The following is a 22,326-nucleotide window of genomic DNA, read 5'->3' as shown; positions in this document are numbered from 1 at the left end:
GTCAATTTAAACATTTTATTCACTCAAATTCAAGAATTAAAAGATAGTATGATTAAACATGAAGAACTAAAAGACAAGATTATTGAAGCTGAAAAAAAGTTACAAAATATGTATCAGTTAGAAATCAAAACAGAAATAAATAAACTAAATACTGAAACTGAAAAAAAAACACCAAGATTTATTAGAATTAATTTCAAATAAACTTACAGAATATAAATCTGAATTGGAAAAGGCAACTTCACAAAGAGGTGATGACCATGACACAGCATTAGATAACCTTAAAAAAGAGCTTAATTCTAAAATAGAAGACTTTAAGAAACAACTTCGAATTTGGATTAGTACTGTTGACACACGTCACAATTTAAAATATGCAGACTTAAGTAATATTACAAAAAAATTACAAGAAGATACAACGCAGCTTAATGCTAAAGTTGAAGAACATAAAAATGATCTGGACTTTGTAGTTGAAAAATCAGTTAAACAAGGAGAATCAATTACTACTAATACTGAAGCAATTAACACAATTAATGATCAGCTAAAAAATTTAAAGAAACAACTTCGAACCTTAATTAGTACTGTTGACACACGTCACAATTTAAAGTACGCGGAATTAAGTACACTTACAGGTTTATTACAAAAAGATATCAACGAATTTAATGCTAAAGTTGAAGAACATAAAAATGATCTGGACTCTGTAGTTGAAATATCAGCTAAACAAGGAGAATCAATCACTGCTAATACCCAAGTAATTACTGCTAATACTAAAGCAATAACCACTAATGTCGAAGAAATTACCACTAATGCTGAAGAAATTACAAAAGTAAAAAATGTTTTTCTAAAACAAGAAACACAATTAGCTAGAACAAAGAATACAGTTGACAATTTGTCTGCTTCTGAAGTTGCTACAACAAAACGAGTTGATGATTTAGCTGAAGTAATTCTTAAACTTAAAAAGAAAGACAAAAAAATAAAAGAAGAATTGGAAAAAGAAATAGAAAAAGTAAAACGTGAAGTGTTTCTTTTTGAATATAACAGTTTTTATGAAGCAGATCCAAGGTTTAAATACGGTCCCCATGAATACATAAAAATGAAAAAGTATTTTGACCGTCAGGGTGCCTGGATATATTCAACATATGAAAATATAGTCGGTCTGAACTATTTAAATGCATTTGAATTAGGGTCTGGAATTATCGTAGATTATAAAGATTTTATAAACACAAACCAAGATATAAACTAACTGTACCAGATGTACTTTTAAAAGGTGTGTTTTTAGTTGAAAAAACCGGGAATTTATATAATAGATATTAAGTTTTTATTAGCGGGGCTGGGTTTAAAGATGAACTGAGGAAAAGCCCAATATCGTAATTTTATATTTAGGTGGTGGAATGATAGTTTTGATCCATTTCTTAGTATATTTATCAATAATAGTGTAAATATAACAGCCGAGGGCTTTGACATTGGATCGGACACAACAATATCTATGTATAAAAAAAAATTAAAGTTTATCTAAAAAAAGGGACAATGTTTGACATTCATCCTTATGACAGTTCATCATCTACAGAAATAAATTTTACGCTTTTGACGAATAGTTACGTCAGATTCTACATATCGGATGAATATGTATTTTATGATGATGACAGACTTTTGAGTTAATCTTTAGTTTTATTAAAGTTAAAACTTTAGTTTTTATTTAACTGGAATAATTAATATAATGGGAATATTCAATAATATAAATGAAAAAGTAAATAAAATAGAAAGACAATTAATAAGAAAACCTCCATTGTTTCTTAACATGTTATACCGAAGATACCGATAGTGGATTATTTCAATGGAAAACTGTAAATGCTAAGTCCTGGTTTAGTTCAAAATGGTGATAATATACACATTAAACAAAATTGCATTTTAATTATTCTTGTTGATGCAATTAAAATAGCTAAAGGAGAAGCTAAATTACAGCTAAAAAAAAAGAAAATGTAATTCTCAAAGTTACAAAGTAAAAAATAACAGAAAAAAGAATCTATTTCTATTAATTATGCTAATGAATTTAAAATAAATGATGTTATTTATATCAATTCTTTAAACGTTAAAAATATTCAGTTAACAATTTATGGTTCTATTATTTAAGATTTAATTTAAGTTTTATTTAATTTAAGAATAAGCTAATGTATCAATACCATTATCAAGAATATATCTTTTATCATCATAACATGATAAAGATGTTTTATTTATAACATAGCTGGAAAGATTATGCTTGTCAGAACGAATAACTTTAAAGGTGTGATTACTTTGGGTTGAATAAAACAAAGTATCTTTGTAATTTTTATGAACTATTGTTTTCTTAACAACAAGTTTTTTAATTCCTTTACATTTTTTAACATTAACTTCATTTTCTAATAAATATGAATACATTTTACTACGTAATCCAACAAATTCAACGATTGGAATACCTGCGGCTTCATCTTTGAATTTTCCAATTACTTTTTTATTATTATCAAAACAAAATTTTGAATTACTATCGTAATCACTATTATCAAATAAATCTTTGTCCTTATAAAAATCCTCATATGCATCTTTGGTTTTAATTTCATAACATAATGAATCAGTGTCAGTGAATAGTAATTTACAATTACCCTCGTACTTTTCCTTAATGTAATTATAATGAAAATCATACATTAAATATTTTGATAAATCTAGAATGCACATTCTAACATAACAAGGTCTGTTTAATAACAAACTTTCTTTTATTCTATGAATACCAAACAAATTCTTGTTAAACATCGTTGAACTAACAAATGAAGGTTTGGCTATGTATTTTAATAAAATGTTTTCATCATGTGTTAATTTAATATTAACCCTCTTGCGTAAATTCTCCATCGTCTTACCGAATACGAGTTGTTCATCAACTTAAAAAAGTCCTTTTCAAATGATTTTTGCTTTAGATTTTTTTGAGTATTAAAATCAATATACTTTTTTAACCAAAGGGCTTTCATCAAAAGTTAATATTCTATGTATTTTTGTTACTTTTAACCCTAATTGTGTATATAGTTCAAGATTTTTATAATGAACTACATAATTTTGTTTTTTCATTAAAGTTGGAACTAATTTTTTTACATTACTTTTTCCTATTTCAAATTCTGTTTTAATATTTTTACTATAATTGGAAAGCCATTGATCTGGTATTTTAATTTTTTCAGGAGCTAAAGGATAATCATTATGTACAGTATGTAATTCTTTTGGATATTCAAGATCACATTCAACTATAAAGTTAGTTTTACCTTTTGCAATTAATTTCTTGAATTGTTTTTCGGATATAAATTTAAAGTTTCCAGAGGGTAAAGGTTGACACATGGCCCAACCATAAAGGTTATTGGCGTCAAGGTACATAATGTATTTGCTGTCAAGTTTAGGATCATAATCTTTCATATATTTATTGTTTGCTTTACTGTATCTGTTTGAAATAACTTATTCCCCCCCTCAATCCCTTTTCAATAAAAAGATACATATCAATATCAGTTATTAAATCTAACTTAATTCCAGTCATTTTAACATTGCATCCCAAGCTAAACAGGACTACTAAAATAATGACAAGGGTCTAATTTGTAGTACTCTAAAAATAATTTTCTAAAATTTTCGAATACATCAGCTAAAAGTAAAACGTCAGTTTTTAAATATAGATCATGATATTCTCCCATTGTTTTAATTTTAAATTTATTCCAAACATTTTTAGCATATTCATATTCGTTGTCGGATATGTGTGTTTCATTTAAAATTGAATAAAAATCTTCTTTAGGAGGTAATTTTGTTTCTTTGAATTTTTTAAATGAATCCATGTAATCATATGGATAAATACCTTTTGTTTTTAATAATTCTAGTGTAACCGAAGGTTCCAGCTTCGCTATATTTTTATCAAATTCTTGAGATAGATATTTAAATTCTGGAATATTTTTTACTAAGTTATCCAATGATTGAGACATAAATTGGAATGAATCAATAAAAATTAAATCACTTATCATAAATGCCATATATCTTTCCATATTGTTAGGAATAACATTAATTTCTTTTTTAAATTTTCCTATTTGTTGCATAATAAAATGACCGTCATAACCTCTTAAATTATGAAAAATAACAGGAATTTTGTGTGTTAGTCTAAAATTAATATTACATTCTGAGTGAGCACTTTCTCTAAATTTTCCTGTTATATGACAATGGTCACGGACCTTCGGTCCATTCGGAAAACTTTGTTTTTCATCTCGAACAGGATTTTCATTTTCCTTATATTCTTTTTCACAAATATAACAAGATTTCTGCTTTTTAAATTCACTTTCATCTTTTTTAGACATTCTTAGTTCTTTGTTAAAGTGCTCTTTAAATATTTCTTTACAATATTCCTCTTCCTCAAGCATTTTCTCAATAAATTTATAAACTGCATTAGGGCCTCTATAAATCTGGGTTGGTTTAGTATAACTGTTATCATAACAACAAACAACTTTATAGCCGTAACCACAATCTATATGATTTTGATATGGTTCAGTAAATGAAGATTCAGTGATGGTAAAGCAGTTAAAACTTTTTTAGTTATTGATTCAAAATCAGCATAAATTACAAAAGGTAAATGCTAAACCTTTATGATAATTTTTAAATTGTACTTTACTTCCCTCTTTTGGCATTTTTACACCTTGGTACCATTAATAGCTAAACAATTTGGTATGTGTTCATTTAATATTCTTTCTTGAGAAAAATGTTGCAGACAGCTTTTACAGAAGTGTTTTTTATTTGCATGTTTTGTTTTGTTAAACATTAATCCATTAAAGTCTTTTATCCAAACATAATGTGTTATTTTATCATTAGTAATTAGCAACATGTCACAGTGTTCTTCGTATTGATATTTTGATATGTACAATGGATAAATACTATTTTCTTTATAACCAAATATATTAAATGATATTTTATTTAAAACTTCTATTTTAGGTATTTGATTTAATGTAACAGGAAACTTTATTCCTTTATAATTAAATTTTTCTATATGTTTTTTATAATTTGAAACTCTTTCAGAATGTTTTGTTACAGGAAATTTGTAAGCTAAATGACACCATCTAAAACATTCGTTATCATCATTCTTTATATTTATTAATCCTTTCATTGGATGTTGTAATGATTTTGGTAATTCTAAATAACTTGAAGCAGCCAAAGGACTATACTTATATCTATTTATATAATGAGCGTCAACTGACTCTATTCTCAAGCCGCTTCCTTCAGAAATCCAATTACCAATTCTATTTATTATTTCATCAAAAGCTTGACGTAAAGTGTTTTTTATTTCATTTGTGTTAATAATTTCTAAAGCTTTTGATTGAAAATAAGCTGATTTATATATTTTATCAGTTTTATCCATTTTTGCAAAAGTTATTTTTAAAACAACGTTTATTTTTATACCTTTTAAAGTTTTAAGTTCAGATTTAAGTATTTCATAAGAGTCGTTTATAGTTAAATATAATTCATTCTTTGGATCTTGTCTATATTCAACTTTAATTTCAAATTTCTTATAATATTGATTTTTTGATCTCTCGATTTCCATCTATATATTATATTTAGAAAATAAAATTCGTTAAGCAAAAAAAAGGATTAAAAAAAAATAATAAAATAAATAAAATTTAAGAAGAAATAAAATATTTAAATTTATATCTTTTTCCATTAGTTTTTGATATTCCACTTTTTACTCTGTTTTTCCCTTCGCAGCACATTTTTATTAACCCAGAATTAATATCAAGGTCTTTAAATGCTGCCTAAGTGCTTCTATATATTTTTTCTTCATTAGTATCACAATTGGTTGCAATAACATTTTTAGGGTTGTTTCGATGATTATTTGGTCTGGGACAATCACATAATCTTTCAGCATTTTCTTCTTCAGTTAATAGACAACCACAATTCCATTCAAATAAATTATTTTTTAAAAGATAAGGATCTATAACATTTTGTAATTTATCAATAACGTGATTTTTATACTCATCGCTAACTATTTGATCAAGTTTTGATTTAATAACATTTGTTCTTTTAAGAACTTTCTTATATGAAATTTTGTCTGGATTCATTATTTCTCCTAAAGTGCTAGATAATTTTTGCATAATCATTCTATCTACCTTTCTATTAACCATCTATATATAATATACTTATAGAAAAAAATCTTTAAAAAACACACGTAAAATTTAATACAGCCCTTCTTCTTTTTTACTTTTATATCCGTTAAGTTTAAATTCCTTCATATACATTTCAAAAGGCATTGAATAATTTTTTTCTTCCTGCATTTCTAATAGTATTGTAAAAATATCCTGAATAACTTTTTTCTCTTCTTTATTTACTTTTCCAATCCGTGCTTTTGTTATTAGTTGTTTTATTTTGTGATGATGTGCTTTTAAAATAAATTTCTAGTCGTCAAGTTTTAGTCTGTTAGTAAGTATGGTAATTACTGATGGAACAGCGCCAGCAACTGCTATAAATATAGGAATAGCTGGAACAAGTGCTAATGCAGCTGAACAACCAAAGATACCTGCTGTAATATATAATCCGGTACTTACTCTCCCACAAAATTTATAACTTTTTCTGTAAGCAGCAGCTAGTTTAGTTAAGTGAATGATTAACTGATCTATTGTTTCTATTCCATTATTAGAAATTAGATTTTTAGGACTCATTTATATAATTAATATTATTAATATTTTTTAAATTAAATTTCTTCCAATTCACTAAATGGTGCCCAACTATTAAATTTTTCATTGTAACCTTTCCATTTTACTAAAGCTTGTTTTTTCTTATAGTCTCGTCTGATAACTTTTTCTATTCTAAAAACCTCTTGTGTAGTAGGTAAATGTTCTTGTTCATAAAATGAACCCTGAATTATTTCATCATTTAAATCTTTTATAGTGTATGTTCTGGGATTTGTATTATTAATTTTATAAATTATAAATATCTCCTCTGTCCAGTTTGGTGTATATCCTTTTTCAAAATGTCTTTTAAGTTTGCTTAAGCGAACACGATCACCAATTTTAAATTTTGCTTTACTTTTTGGTATCTTTAAATTACCATATAAATTAAAGTAAACAGTACCTTAATTTAAGTTTTTACTAGCTTCGGTTGGTGTCATTTTTATACTAGAGTGTTTTGTTTTGTTATATTTATCAACCATTTCCTGTAAATTATCTAAATAAGTATAAGTATTATTTGCTGTAAAATATTTCCACATTATTCTTTTTAAACTTCTATTAAATCTTTCTATTACTACAGCCTTTCCTTCATTAAATGTATGATACATATTAATCTTATATTTATTTAAAAATGATTCAAACTTTTTATTATAAAATTCTTTTCCTTCATCTACCCATAAATTTGTGGAATCCTTGCAGTCTTTTGGGGGCTTTCGTCCCTGAATTCTATCTTCAGAAATTATTTTTTCAAATGCTTCTGTAACAGATTCTCCAGTTTTATTCTTTAATGGAATAACCCAAGCATATTTACTGAATATATCAATAACGGTTAACAAGTACTTTACTCCTTTATTATATTTTGAAAAAGCTTGCATGTCAACTAAATCAGCTGACCAAGTATCATCAATATCATTAACTATCACTCTTCGTTTCCTAAATTTTCTTTTAACTGGTTTGTGTAATTCTTCTGCTAATTCATCGCTCCATGTGATTCCGGGGGTATACTCTACCCCCTTTTCCCGTTTTTTGACTTTCGTTTTTGTCTGGGCGTTAAGCCCATAGGGAACTGTTGTTCCTGTCCCAGCCCAAGTTTGTATTTCGTTTTAATTATAGGTTTCACAACTAAATGTTTTGCAATCTTTTCTCCAAATGTTTTTGATTTAGTGTTATTTAAGTCGGAAAGCATCTGTTTGTCACATTTGGCCTTATCAATGCCGTTGTCATAGCAAAGGTCATGGGTCTTACATGTCGCATCTAGTTCATTGACAGGAGGCCCGTTATCTATGGGGTTTCCCGGCCCACAATAGTTATATCCTGGAAGTGTGAAACCCTTTTTAGGTAATAAAGGTAACATTGCTTTGTGAATATCTAAATTACCCCCTGTACTTTTAACAAACTTTGATTTCATTTTTCCACAAGATGCACAGGTAGCCATTATCATTTTTCTCCCGTTTTTTGTTGTAACATAATGAGGATTTATATTATCAGTAAATCTTCTTTCTTTCAAACAATATATTTTATTCTGTAAATTCATGTATATATTATATGTTTTATTAAAATTATAAGACTAATAATGTAGTTACTAATTCAAAATAAGTTTAAATACCTTTACATTTTATCAATCAAAATAATCTGCCAAAAGTTTGCCAAGTTGGCAGACATTGTCACATTGCTGCCACTTGGCAGAAAAATGGCAGGCTTTTGTTTGGTTGAATTTGTGTTTGCCAACGTTCTGCCAAAAGTTTGCCAAGTTGGCAGCGACTGCCACATTGCTGTTTTCGTGGCAGGATTTTGGCAAAAATTTGGCAGAAGTGTTTAATCATATTTTACTATAGGTTTTCATATAGTACTATGAAAACTTGTTTATTTAATTGTTGAATTGGTCGGCATTGGTCGGTTTAGGTCAAGGGTTAAAATTAAGTTGGGTTAAAATTGGCTTAAAACCATCATTTCTTATACTACTCTTGATAACTTCTAGGTCAAGTTTGAATCTGGAGCAAGCATTTTGAAAAACTAGGTCACACGGGTAAATCAAAGGAAACTTGGACAGAATGTGTATCTTGATGATTTCTAATTTAAGTTTGAAACTGGGTTACGTAGTCTAAAACTAGGTCAGTAAGCTGGTTCACAGGAAAGTCTGTCTTGTCAATACTCCAAGTGTCCACAGTTTAAGTTTGAAAACTCACGAGAATTAGTCAGAATGTTTGTCTTGATGTCCTATAGGTTATATTCTAATCTGTGCCATGTGGAATTAACAAAAACTAGGTCAACCTCACTGGCACCAGATCAGAAAGAAAATGCCTCCGTACCTGTTATACCCTACCCCTAGGTATTCTATAAGAACCGTGGTCGTGAACTGGAAACTATACTAACCCGTTTCAATCGCGCATTTCATACCTAAAACACGCAGTGCGGTAAATGTGTACTATGGATATCAAACAAGTGGTAATTTATCTTCCATTGTGTACCGGTCACATTTTTTCAATACATTTTATCTTAGAAAAACAACGCGTAGTTTACTGTTATTTCAGCGTTACACAAAAAAACTTGCTTGAACTTCCCTGATGAAGTTCCGTTCTAGATTACAAAACCATTCTGATTGGCTGTTGTGAAAATGTATGTCAATCGTCATTTTACTACACGTGTTCGCTAAAATGTGAAAATGCAGCATAAATGTGCAAAATGAATAAAATAAACAGAATATATGCAGACCAATGTACGATTTCAAATTAAAGATCATATACAAGATGAATTTCATTCATCATTTCGAGTTTTAGTGTAAAATTGTGATTTTTTAAATTCTGTTTTTGTTTGTTTACGTTTCGCCAAACATGTGCACACTGCCGTGACCTCTAGACCGGATGTTCATTAGGGAAGGTCAAGCAAGTTTTTTCTGTAACGTTGACGAAAGCATAAAATATGTTGATAATCTCAGCAATATGGAATACTGAGACAATGTGACTGGTGCACGATGGAAGATAAATTATCGCTTGTTCAATATACTAGGTAGCCATTCATCCAACTGCGCGTTTAAGTTGAGAAATGTACGATTGAAACTGGTTAGTGCACTTTCCCGTTCATGACCATGGTTCTTATAGAATACCTAGGGGTAGGGTATAACAGGTACGGAGGCATTTTCTTTCTGATCTGGTGCCAGTGGTCAACCTGTCAAATCAAAGGAAAAGCTTGTTAGTATTCTAGAGATCACGGTTGTTATCAAATCTTTTTGAAACTTGGTCAAAATGATTATCTTAATGATGTCTAGACCAAGTTTGAAACTGGGTCAAGTTGGGTCAAAACTTAGGTCAGTAGGCCAGATCAAACGAAATTTTTGTTAGCGATCTAACACTCTAAGTTTGAAACCCATGAGAAATGGTCAAAAATTTGTCTTGATAGCCTCTAGTTTATGTTGGAATCTTGGTCATTTGGGGACAAAAACTAGGGTACCCGGTCAAATCAAAGGAAACGCTTGTTTACACTATAGAGGCTACACTTATTAACCTAACTTCATGAAACCCGGTCAAAATATTTATCTCGATGATCTTAAGTTTGAAACTGGGTCATGTGGGTCATAAACTAGGTCACTAGGTCAGATCAAAGGAAACTTTTTATAACACACTGGTGACCAGGTTTTAAGTTTGAAACTAATAAGAATGTTTATCCTGACCGTTCGTTCAAGTTAGGATCTGGGTCATGTGGGGTCAAAAATTAGGTAATTCGATCAAATCAAATGAAACGCATGTTAACACTCTAGATGCCACAATTTCGATCCTATCTTCGTGACACTTGGTGAGAATATTTGTCTTGATGACCTTTAAGTCAAGTTTGTATCTTGATGATGTGGGGTCAAAAACTAGGTCACCTGATCAAATCAAAGAAAAACCTCTAGAGGCCACATTTATGACCCTATCTTCGTGAAACTTAGTCAGAATATTTATCTTAATGATTCCTAGTTCAAAACTGGGTCATTGGTCATGTGGGGTCAAAAACTAGGTCACTAGGCTAGTTCAATGTTTACATTCTAGAGGTCACATTGTAATTTGAAACTCATGTGAATTGGTAAGAATGTTCTTGTGAGTTATCATATTCTGGCGTCTTCGGTCGTTCGTCATCCGTCGACATTTGCATTGTGAACACTTCAGAGGCCAAAGTTGCGACCCTTTCTATATTAAACTTAGTCAGAATGTTTGACTTAATGATCTCTATGTCAAGTTTGAAACTGGGTCGTGTGGGCTCAGAAAGTAGGTCACTAGGTCACCTAGTCAAAGGAAAAGCTTGTTTACAATCTAGAGACCAGTCATTTTGTTTTATGATGTTGAAACGTGTTCAAAATCTTAGAAGTCCTGATGATCTGTATAAGCTTTGGTTAAAACCTAGGTCATCTTTTCATATAAAAAAGAAAATCATGTTATCACTCAAGAGGTGGCAGTTTCAGGAAACACTATAGGCCAATTTACTTTTTTCAAGCAATTTCCTGGGAAATTCAGTTAATATACCAGACTCATAATTAGTTTTTATGGTCAGTCCATGTCTGTCATTTGTCATCAACAATCACATTGTGGCTATTCTCTATGAGCAGGATATTTGATGAAAATGCATAAAAAGGGTTCTCATTCATTTCATGGAATTGTTGCAGTATCTAGTCATTAAGAAAAAATCTAGACACACTGCCAGTTTTTTTTTCATGTCGGTGCACTATAGTTCCGTTTTAATATTCATGTGTTTTCTTTCTATTCTCAGGTTATGTCGGGGAATAAAGCAGAAGACTTGCAGTGTTTTATACAGCTCCGTTATGTTCATTTTCTCATATAGCCTCAGTTACTCTTAACAATCATGGCAGTACAGGATTTCTATAAAAATGCACTATAAATTACAGTATAGAAATTGAACTTTTATATGAAATCTGTTCAGCCTGGTGTAGCTTAAATACAAAAATTAAGTTTAGGGGTAATCATAGGAGTCAGTCCTGTACCAGCTTTGCCAAATGTGCCTTGGTTGACTTGCTTATTATAACCAAAAATGTTACAAATGCATTTGTAACTCTATGTGAATTTTAAAAAGGTTACTTCATATGAATAAGAAGCAATGTTTTCAATGACGAAGAAATGGTAATGTTGGTTGAAATGAGCATAATTATGTCAACTATGTTCTGGAAGAGTCTTTGTTTTGGAAAAACATTGCTGATCAGGGTTTTCTTATTTTAAAGAAACCTTTCTGTTTAATCACTTTTACAAGACATAAATTATTTGCAATAGTTGAAATATTTCATAATATACTTTAATAGCTTGTATTTGATGAAAAGGTGTTTACAATGTTTTCTATATCTTCTTCAAATGATCACTTTTGTATTAACATTATAAAATATTTACACTGGTGATGTTATAATTGCAAGCTGTCACAACTTAAACTTAAATTACATTCTTACAAAATACTCTCAATGCTTTTTAAAAAGTAAAAGTCATGATGTAAACTGCTCAAGCAAGCTGCTAAACTCAGGTGAGCGACATAGGACCATCATGGCCCTCTTGTTATACAATATTCCCAGAGTCGCAAATTTAAAAGCAATTATTGCCTTGTTGAAAATGTATAACTCGCCGCTGCATTTATATTATTTAAGGCATAAAATTGATTTGAAGGCAGATATGGAAATTCTATTCTCTCAAGCATGCAAACTGTATTAGATACAGAACAAAAAGGTAATACTAAAGCTCAGTTCAAAAATTGCAGATGGATACGGAATCTTATTCCCTTTAAGGAAATGGTTACTTACTTTTAGTAAGTGGTTTGCAAGAAAAAGCGTTTGAATATGTAACATTATTTTACATAGAATGTCCAGATACAGTACATCCTGGAATCAAAGGTTTTGGACCAGACTGTAAATATAGATGTAACTGTAAGAACAAGGTCCAGTGTGACGAGGTAACTGGCGATTGTCAAAATGGTTGCTTGTTTGGATGGATGGGACCAGGATGCCAATACCGTGCGTATGAAATTATTTCATGTTGCAAAACGTATCTAGTTAGTTTTAGAGTATTTCTTTTCTGATATAATATTATAATATTATGGTAAAAACAAATATTTAGTATCTAGTCATGAAAAAAAGTAACCATAAAAGCACCTGTTATAGAAATACATAATTATTACGTAAATGAGAGAATCATTAGTAATAGTATCACATTATACTTTATAAAGTACATTAGTTTTTAATTTGTTCTGAAATGTAGTACTTGTATAGTTTACGCTTAGTGATTCGTTTCGCTTTTTTGAATCACGGCAAATAGCTTAAAATTTAAAAAGTATCGATATCAGACAATACACGTGTCATAAAGTAAAAATAAATTATTTTAGGGAATCTTGTAACCGCATCCATTGGTACTGAACAGTATTATAGAGCGGTTGACGAAACCCACTGGGCAAATAGAGCAATAGATGGAGATGTGAACACATGCAGCAGTACAGACTCTCGACGATTTGGAGACCCAACACAACAATGGTGGCGTCTTGAATTATCGACTGAGTTTTATATCGTTGGATTAGTCATCAAGATTCGGGACTCAGATAAAGGTTATATAATAAATCAAATCAATAATTTAAAGTCTGGGAATTGAATAAAATAACAAGCATATGGAATATAGTAATATGGAAGCAAAGACCGCAACCAAGATAAATCATTTTGACTTAGTCCGATGGTAAATGGAATAACATACTACTGTCTTTACGTATCAATGTCATCAGGCTCGGCAAATATAGGCGGAAGGGCTTGGGTCACAACTTATCCATATTGTCTTACATGTCATATTTATATTTTCTTATTGTGGAAACAACATGCTTTCATTTTGCTATTTGAAAATCATAAAGCAGTATATAATGCTGGTGACAAAACAGAGCAAACTGTTGACATTTGATCGGTAATAATATGCCTTTTGCTTTGTAGCAAATTTCCGTGGATTCTTTGTAGAAATAGGAAACACTACCAATAACTATGATGTCTGCTATCAACACGCAGCCGGTACCGACGGAGAAGTTGTTATGAATGTGAATTGTGTTAGACCAATTATTGGCAAAATAGTGGAAATCAAACTAGAAGAAAATATACCACAGCCTTTAGTTCTGTGTGAAGTAGAACTATTTGGAGGTTTGGTTTTATTTGTTTTAGCAAGCATTTGGGAAGAAATAAGCGAATCGAAGCATCTAGCTTTCCTCGTGGTGAAAGTATTGCTGTGGGTGCCATTTATTTCGAAATAATACTAGAGTTCTTTATTAAATTAACGCAGCTGTACTTTCAGCTTTATTTTTCATTACACTACTTAGATCAAAGCTCAACGAACAACATCATCAAAATAATACATTTTATTCCTGGATGAAAATTTCTCAAAAAATCAATCGTGTCTTGTATTATGAGTTTAGACTTTGCCTATTCAAAATGTTTTAGTTTTAAGGTAATTTAATGTTATGTTGATATCAACCTTATTAACAGGTTACAGATTCGTAATAAAAGTCTACTGAAAAATGACAATTGTGATGACATTTTTCAAACAAAATCATTTCTACGATTAGTTTTTAATGAAAGTTCTCAGAATTGTAAACTGTCTCACTATCTTTCATTCAGTTAAATAAGATACATATATTCTGTGTGCGTATTTATATATATATATATATATTTGCTCATGATAAAAGAGATCTGCAACTTTCAAGCTGATTTTATAACAAGTTTTGGCTTTTTTTTCACGTGTCAATATTTGTCTTCATATGTTCAGCATTTAGAAAGATAGAAAAATTGGTTGTTTCTTATCAGTAAACACAAAGTTTGTCATTTGTTCGTGATTTGTTAAAAAAGTATTAAGAATGTTAATACTGTCGGCTATAATTCATTTAGCTGTGATCAAATACGTAGCGTCATTACAATATTTTTTACAATATAGCAGTGCCTATTCACTAGAAGTCTAGGAAGATATGAAATGCATCCAAGGGTTCTTTTACTTTCAGAGACCTACATGCTTTCCATTATTTTATAAAACATTTACTGTAACTTTCATAGTGACATTCAGAAAAATTTCATTACAGGTCGCCTGGTTTCGTTCAATAGGCATACTTCAATGAAAACCGTCTTAGACTATGAAGGAACATGGAATGCTTCGTATGCCGTAGACGGAAAGCCAATGCTGTCTTCCGAGGAAGATCAGAATGACGTGTCAAAGAGAACTTGCAGTGCAACAAAAGCAAAGTGGTGGAATGTACATTTAGATACTTTCTATGACATCCAAGGAATCAGCTTCTTTGGTCGATTAGATTTTGGAACAAGTAAGTGAAAAGTATATTGTTTTATTGATGAATGAGATAAATGAAACAACAAGTAAGTGAAAGGCATATTGTTTTATTAATGAGTGAAATAAATGAAAACAATTGCTTTAATGCACCTAGTTATCATCTACGTAAAATTTGTAATTTATAAAAAAGTGATCTGCAAAAGACTACACAATATAGTTTCGTTTTCACACAAATATGATACATATGTATATTTTTTCAGTTCAGTATAAATCGTACACAGTACTGGTCGGTGATAATAGCTCTCAAACAAATCTTATATTCACTGACAATGGGGGTGGAAACATACAAGCTTATAACCCTAAAAGTGGAAACTTCACGAGACCCTTCCTTGGTAGTGTTGTACAAGTTCACAGATTAGACGACATTCTGGTTATTTGTGAATTTGAAGTATTTGCAGGTATACATTGTTAAACATCTTTACAAGCATGTAGAGACAGGGACCAGAGCGAAAATATTTTGAAAACATAAACGCTTTCTTTTAATTACAATGATTTATTCATTAAAATATAGATACGGAACGAAAACCCGCTAATCAGCAGGTACAGGGCGAAAAGTCGAGACTTTAGTACTCAAACGGCCGATTCGCTGGGCGAAAAGTCGAGATTTAAGAGACATATTGGTGGTGTCGCAGAGCAAATACGCTTATTAGCGTTCTGTTTTTACGTCGACTATTTGCCATGCCACCCCGTCGTTTGAGTGCTACAATCTCGACATTTTGCCCTGCGTTACCGCTGTTTAGCGGGCTGTCCTGTCACGTGTTTGCTGTTTAGCGAGTGGTCACCCAGCGCTATTTAAGCCTCTTAAATCTCGTAATTTGCTTGGCGGGGTCGCGGGGCGAAAAGACGAAATTGCAAAATTGATCTATGGCATATAAATAACAACTTCATTGCGTGTCATAAAGATATAAAAACGTTACAAAGATCTTTAATCAATTCATGGCTAAGGGCAAAGATAACAACTGGAGCAATCGGAAGATAAAGATAAAATCCTTAACAACCTGAGGCATATGAATATTTATCATTTAATGTATTAGTTTCAATATTTCACAAACAGAATGCCCCCTTGGAAGATGTGGTTGGGAGTGTAACGAAACATGTCAGTGCAACAGTCAGACAACTGGGCAACACAAGATTCAGGGCATATGTCCGTATGGATGTAGCGGAAGATGGAGTGGCCAAAACGGAACGTGTAATATCGGTAAAAGGCTTTACGTTCATCTCAATATCAATAATATGCCAGTCGCACTGGCTAAACGTACACGATTATTCTATGCGGTTGGATTGCATTTGTTCATGAAGTATAACTATCAAGCTGCATTTTAATGAATTTATGTTGTTTCCAGAATGTTCCGATAAGACATGGGGACCATATTGTAATCAAACATGCGGTCAGTGCAAGAACGACGATCTATGCAGTGTATCTAACGGCAATTGTCCAGATTCTTGTAAACCTGGATTTATTCCTCCTTTATGTCAACATGGTAAGTATACTGTATCTTTGCGCATTATTTAAGCGTAATTGCAATCATTTATATGTATATAGCTTAGCAAAAGTTAAAACTGTTTTTAACTTATTTGAGCAAGTAGTGCTCATGTTAAGCTTTAAGGATTTTTGAATGTTTGTCTTCGGTGCGTCCGTCCGTTGTCTGCGAGTTCTTCAAAGACCATATTCGGAACCATCAAGTCAATATTCCATAAATGGTCTTCGTTCATGTGCCGTCAAATCTAGGTCACCGGTACAGAATTCATGTTATCATGTCAAAAGGAAAACCTTTAAAGCATCTTCTTAAAAACCGCTGACCCGAATTCAAATTAAATTCACAGCAATGTTTCTCGATTGACCTTCTTATAAATTCCCTCAAGCCATGTTGATTTGTTTAAAAATACGAAAATCGGCAATGGTCAGGGCTTATTTCCTCTATATGGAAAACTAAACAATCTTCTCTGACCGCCTCGGTAGCCTAGTGGTGGAGAGCCCGCTTCGGTCGCAGGAGGTTGTGGTTCGATCCCTGGCCGCGTCATACCAAAGACGTTAAAATGCTACTAGTAGCTTCCTCGCTTGGCGCTCAGCATTAAGAGGATAGTGCTAGGACTGGTCAGCTCGGTGTCAGTATAATGTGACTTGGTGGGGTATCATGCCCCAATTAAAAATAATTTTACACAAACTGTCCATCAAATGACTTAAGATCATTTCACTATTTAAAAAAGACATAGCAACATATTGTCCTTATGGAATTTGGAACTGCTGAAGAGATTCCAAATTAATTTCTTACAGATATTCGTTGGGTAAATTTCTACCAAACTCGTTCTGATTATTCCTCTTTGTAAATCATTATTCATCATTTTAATCGTTCTATTCGTGAGTGTTCTCACATTGTTGGAAAACAGCTTGCATAAAAAGGACGGTCTTGATCTTTCTTCTTGCAACAGACCAATTTCATTAACAAGTTGTATTTAAACCTGTGTATAATCACATCCATCGTAATAATCTTTTAAACAAATACCAGTCAGGTTTTATTCCGGGTCATTCCACTGTCTACCAATTAATTGACATATACTATCAGATATGCAAATCGGTTGATGATAATGAATCAGCATGTACAGTGTTTTGTTATTCGACATGCCATTGTATAAAAAGGTCGATCGTGATCTTTCTTCTAACTATAGACCAATTTCATCAATAAGTTGTGTTGGCACAAAGGGTTATTAGTTGAATTGCGGCAATACGGAATGAATGACATTTTATACCAATGGTTTGATAGTTGTTTTGAATCCAGAAGTCAGAACGTTTCTATTGGTTGCTCTTATTCTGATATTAAAGATGCAAATGCGTCCATCAAGGGTATATGGTAGGCCCGATTTACTTTAAATATACCTAAAGATATAGTTGGAAATCTTAAAAGTTTAACATGTCTTTTTGCTGAGCTGCAAACATTCATAGAACTAACTCTTAAGAAAGACCTTAAAACGTTAACAGGATGGGCTAAACAGTTGATTGGGAACGTTTAATCCTACCAAGTCAGAAATACCTTCATGCTCTCTTACTCATAATCGCAGACCTACTAATTTTTATAATGTGCAGTTAAGTTTTCCTCAACATCACAAGCATCGGTGTAACATTTAGTGATGATGGGTTTGGCAGGAACATGTTTCAAATATAACGAAATCTGCTTCAAAAGTATTGTGATCAATGGGCTTGTTAAAATTCACATTAAATAGGAAAACTTTAAATCAAATTTACCTTTCATTTATTATGCGCCCTATATTGGAATATGCCAATGAAATATGTGACACGAAAAGGACAGAAAAAACGTAACTGGATTAACTGTCTGTTTCGATCGGAAGCTTATCGCAAGATTTAGTGTGGGTATCGTTATCAGACTCTCGTTTTATGCAAACATTATCAATCATGTATAAAGCAAACAAAAAATGATGATTTTGTAATCTTAATAAAGTAGAAACTCCGAAAACCGGACCCTGTTCGGACCAAGTCAAAAGTCCGGTTTTCATAGGATTCCGGTTTCCAGAGGATTTTGCACAAATTTCTGAAAGGATTTATATATGTATATTCTTATTTATTTAATCTGACTGTATCATGTTCAATGTCTTTTAGGTTTTTTCTTTTCCCAACTCTACATTGTATGTCTCTGTTATATATTCAAACGGAATTATTTCAAACAGAAATACATCACTTTAAATGATACTTTATAGTGAAAAGAATGTCTTGCTTATCGCGGCGATATAAATACTTAATAACAATAAGAATCTTTTTTATATTAATAAAATGTAATTTTATGAAAAATCACAGGTACACAAGTAGATCTATTAACTTTTCTCTATTAGATTAAATTGTTTTGCACTTTATAAGGTTATCTTTTATAGATAATGTAAAAAATACAAACAGATAAATGTTTTTCACACCTACTTAGGTAACATTTGTGATTGTTAGTTGGTAAACAAAAATTGTCACCTGCTTGAGATTATGTTTTTAAAATCAATTCAAAGTGATAACACGCATAAGTTTTGACACTTAATGTCCGGTTTTCAGAGGATTTTTATGTATAATATTCCTTTGTGGGCATGAAAAACCGTCCGGTTTTCAGAATTCAGAGTTTCCGGTATTCAGAGTGCTTTTTAATTGAGAAAATCTTGGGACTTTGAAAATCGTCCGATTTTCAGAGGATTCCGGTTTTTGGAGGGTCCGTTTTTCGGAATTTTTACTGTTCTCTTTTTCCAAATCAAATTAAGTTCCAGAAAGAACCCCAAATAATTTAAGAAATGATGGTAATTACGTTACAGTTGCAAGACGAACTGTTTTCCTAATCATTTACACCATATGCTTTTTCTGCTTGGAATAGCTTAGAAAGTCATATTCGAGAATTGTCCTTTTTACACGTTTTTATAATAAATCTCAAAGAAAAATTCAAGCCTCTCCAAGTTCCAGTATTTTACTTATCTAGTGTAAGATCATTGTCCGTGTATCACGCTAGATTTGAAACAGGTGTAGTAGTTTGAAAGGTGATCTTTTTAAAAATCATTTGAGAGATGATCTTAGTGTGAATGTGGCTATGGGATAGAAGATGCTGTGCATGTCTTTTTTAACTGCAATCGTTCCGATATCAAAGACGTCAGCTATTTAAAGCCAAACACACCTAATCTCATAAGTACAAACGTATTATTATTTGGTAAAGAAGATTTCACAGTATAAGAAAACTCAATGATATTCAAAGTTGTGCAAAAGTTGATAAAGAAAGATTTAAATAATGCATTAAGTGTAAACAAGAAATCAAATAAAAGTAGACATATGTCTGATCAATGCTTGTTCAATTTATCCACCACAGTTCAAATTCATGTATAAACATTTATCATCTTGTGACAGTCACAGACAGATCCATGCAATCACACCACATTTTAGCTCACCTGAGCAATGCTCAGGTGAGTTTTTCTGATCGATCGATGTCCGGCGTCCTTCGTCTGTCTGTCGTCCGTCAACATTTAGCTTGTGTATGCGATAGAGGCTGTATTTTTCAACTGATCTTCATGAAATTTTGTCAGAATGATTATCTTGATGAAATCTAGGCCGAGTTTGAAAATGGTTCATCTGGGGTCAAAAACTAGGTCAATAGGTCAAATCAAGGAAAAACCTTGTGTATGCGATAGAGGCTGTATTTTTCAATTGATCTATATAAAATTTGGTCAGAATGATAATCCTGATGAAATCTAGGCAGAGTTTGAAAATGAGTTACCCGGGGTGAAAAACTAGGTCACTAGGTCAAATCAAAGGAAAACCTTGTGTATGCGATAGAGACTGTATTTTTCAACTGATCTTCATGATATTAGGTCAGAATGATTACCTTGATAAAATCTAGGCCAAGTTCTAAAATGGATTATCTGGGGTAAAAAAACTAGGTCACTAGTTCAAATCAAAGAAAAACCTTGTGTATGCGATAGAGGCTGTATTTTTTCAATTTATCTTCATGAATTTTGGTCAGAATAATTGCCTTGATAAAATCTAGGTCAAGTTTGAATATGGATTATCCGGAATCAAAAACTAGGTCACTAGGTTAAATCAAATAAAAACCTTGTGTATGCAATAGGGGCTGCATTTTACACCAGATCTTCATGAAATTTAATCAGAATGTTTGCCTTTATACAATCTAGGTGGAATTTGAATATAAGTCATTTAGGGTTAAAAACTAGGTTACCCGGTCAAATTAAAGAAAAACCTTGTGTACGCAATAGGGGCTGCATTTTACACTGGATATTCATAAAATTTAGTCAGAATGATTGCCTTGACAAAATCTAGTTCAAGTAAGAACATGGGTCATCTGTGGTCAAAAACTAGGTCACTAGGTCAAACAAAGAAAAATCTTGTGTATGCAATAGAGACTGTATTTTTCAATTGATCTTCATAAAATATGGTCAGAATGCTAGCCTTGATGAAATAAAGGTCAAGTTTGAATATGGGTCATCTGGGGTCAAAAACTAGGTCGCTAGGATATATCAAAGAAAAAGGTTTTGTATGCGATGGAGGCTGTGTATTTTTCAATCGAGGTTGATTCTGTAGTCAGAATGATTGCTTTGATCAAATCTAGGTCAAATTCGAATGTAGGTCATCTTAGCTCAAAAACTAGGTCACTAAGTCAAATTGAAGAAAATGCTTGTTTACACTTAAGAGACTACATTTTTGATGCAATCTTACTGAAAATTGGTCAGAATATTTGTTTCCATAAAATCACTATGTCAAACATGTTTACACTGTTATTGTGTGTTTCTCAGGTGAGCGACCAAGGCCATCTTGACCATCTTGTTCGTTTATTATATTACGTTATATTATATCATATTATATTATACCAAATTTATATAGCGCCATTTTCAAGATAACCACGTTAAAAATTGTTCAAGAAAGCTGACACTCAGGTGAGAAATCAAGGGCTATGGCAGTCGTAGCCCCCTTGTTTTTATCAAAATTATATCAAATCGCCTTAAGCATGTTATTCAAACCAAAATATGTTTTATTTTCAGACATCTCAGATTTAACTTAGTCTTAAAGTACTTAGAAGCCTATAGTATTTTTATATTAAAAACTTGATATTTCTTTTTTCATTTTGTAACGGTGATATTATTTTCATTGAAAACCTGCATTCTTACAGAATGCAATGATGGGAATTTTGGGAAAGATCCGAGACCTTTAAAACTGAAAATAGTTTATATGTTGATTTTACTGCATAAAGCCGCAATTCACTTAAACACTGTTACGAATTAGGTAGATTAAGCAGTAGGTAGAGTGACCGAACTGCGGTTTGAAAACTGTTTGCAAACTTGGACATGCGTCGCGCTATATTTAGTAATGAAAGTTAATAATATAAAGAATCCTCTTGTATGTGCACATTCGTTACTAAAGAGTTAGTATAAGTTGCATATATTTTCCAGCATGTGATCCAGGATGGTATGGCGTTAACTGTTCTACACAATGTGGAAGCTGTAAGAACGGTGAGGCTTGTAACAATACAAATGGCGAATGTACTAGTGGATGTAGTCAAGGATGGTCAACTTCAATGTGCAATAAATGTAAGTGGGTGGAATAATAAATGTAACAAAACATTTCTTTCTTCAATCATATTGACATAATATGAAATGTAACAAAGCATCTATACAATCATATTGAAATAATATGAAATGTAATGAAGCATCTATTCAATCATATTGACATAATATCAAATGTAACAATGATAATGTTGGTGATTGCGAAGAATGCTGGAGACAGCAAATAATGCCGACGAAGATTGCTGACGATAACGACT

The 22,326-nt window shown here is 31.5% G+C and overlaps 2 protein-coding genes across 5 annotated transcripts in view; both read left to right on the top strand.

The window, feature by feature from the left end:
* LOC128556860 (uncharacterized) overlaps nt 1–14,160 on the top strand; it is a 50,245-nt gene extending 36,085 nt beyond the window's left edge. For both annotated transcript variants that reach the window (XM_053542671.1, XM_053542670.1), the window contains exons 2-4: nt 12,523–12,675; nt 13,044–13,259; nt 13,630–14,160. In XM_053542671.1, the coding sequence (XP_053398646.1) occupies nt 12,523–12,675; nt 13,044–13,259; nt 13,630–13,940 (680 nt within the window). In that variant the 3' untranslated portion in view covers nt 13,941–14,160. The remainder of the gene's footprint in view (nt 1–12,522; nt 12,676–13,043; nt 13,260–13,629) is intronic.
* LOC123556442 (uncharacterized) overlaps nt 1–22,326 on the top strand; it is a 468,205-nt gene that overhangs the window by 315,252 nt on the left and 130,627 nt on the right. The window lies entirely within an intron of this gene.

Source organism: Mercenaria mercenaria, chromosome 5 (genome assembly GCF_021730395.1).
Source record: "Mercenaria mercenaria strain notata chromosome 5, MADL_Memer_1, whole genome shotgun sequence".
NCBI classification, from domain to species: domain Eukaryota; kingdom Metazoa; phylum Mollusca; class Bivalvia; order Venerida; family Veneridae; genus Mercenaria; species Mercenaria mercenaria.
The sequence above is the reverse complement of the archived record's forward strand: the minus strand, read 5'-3'. Positions and strand labels throughout refer to the sequence as shown.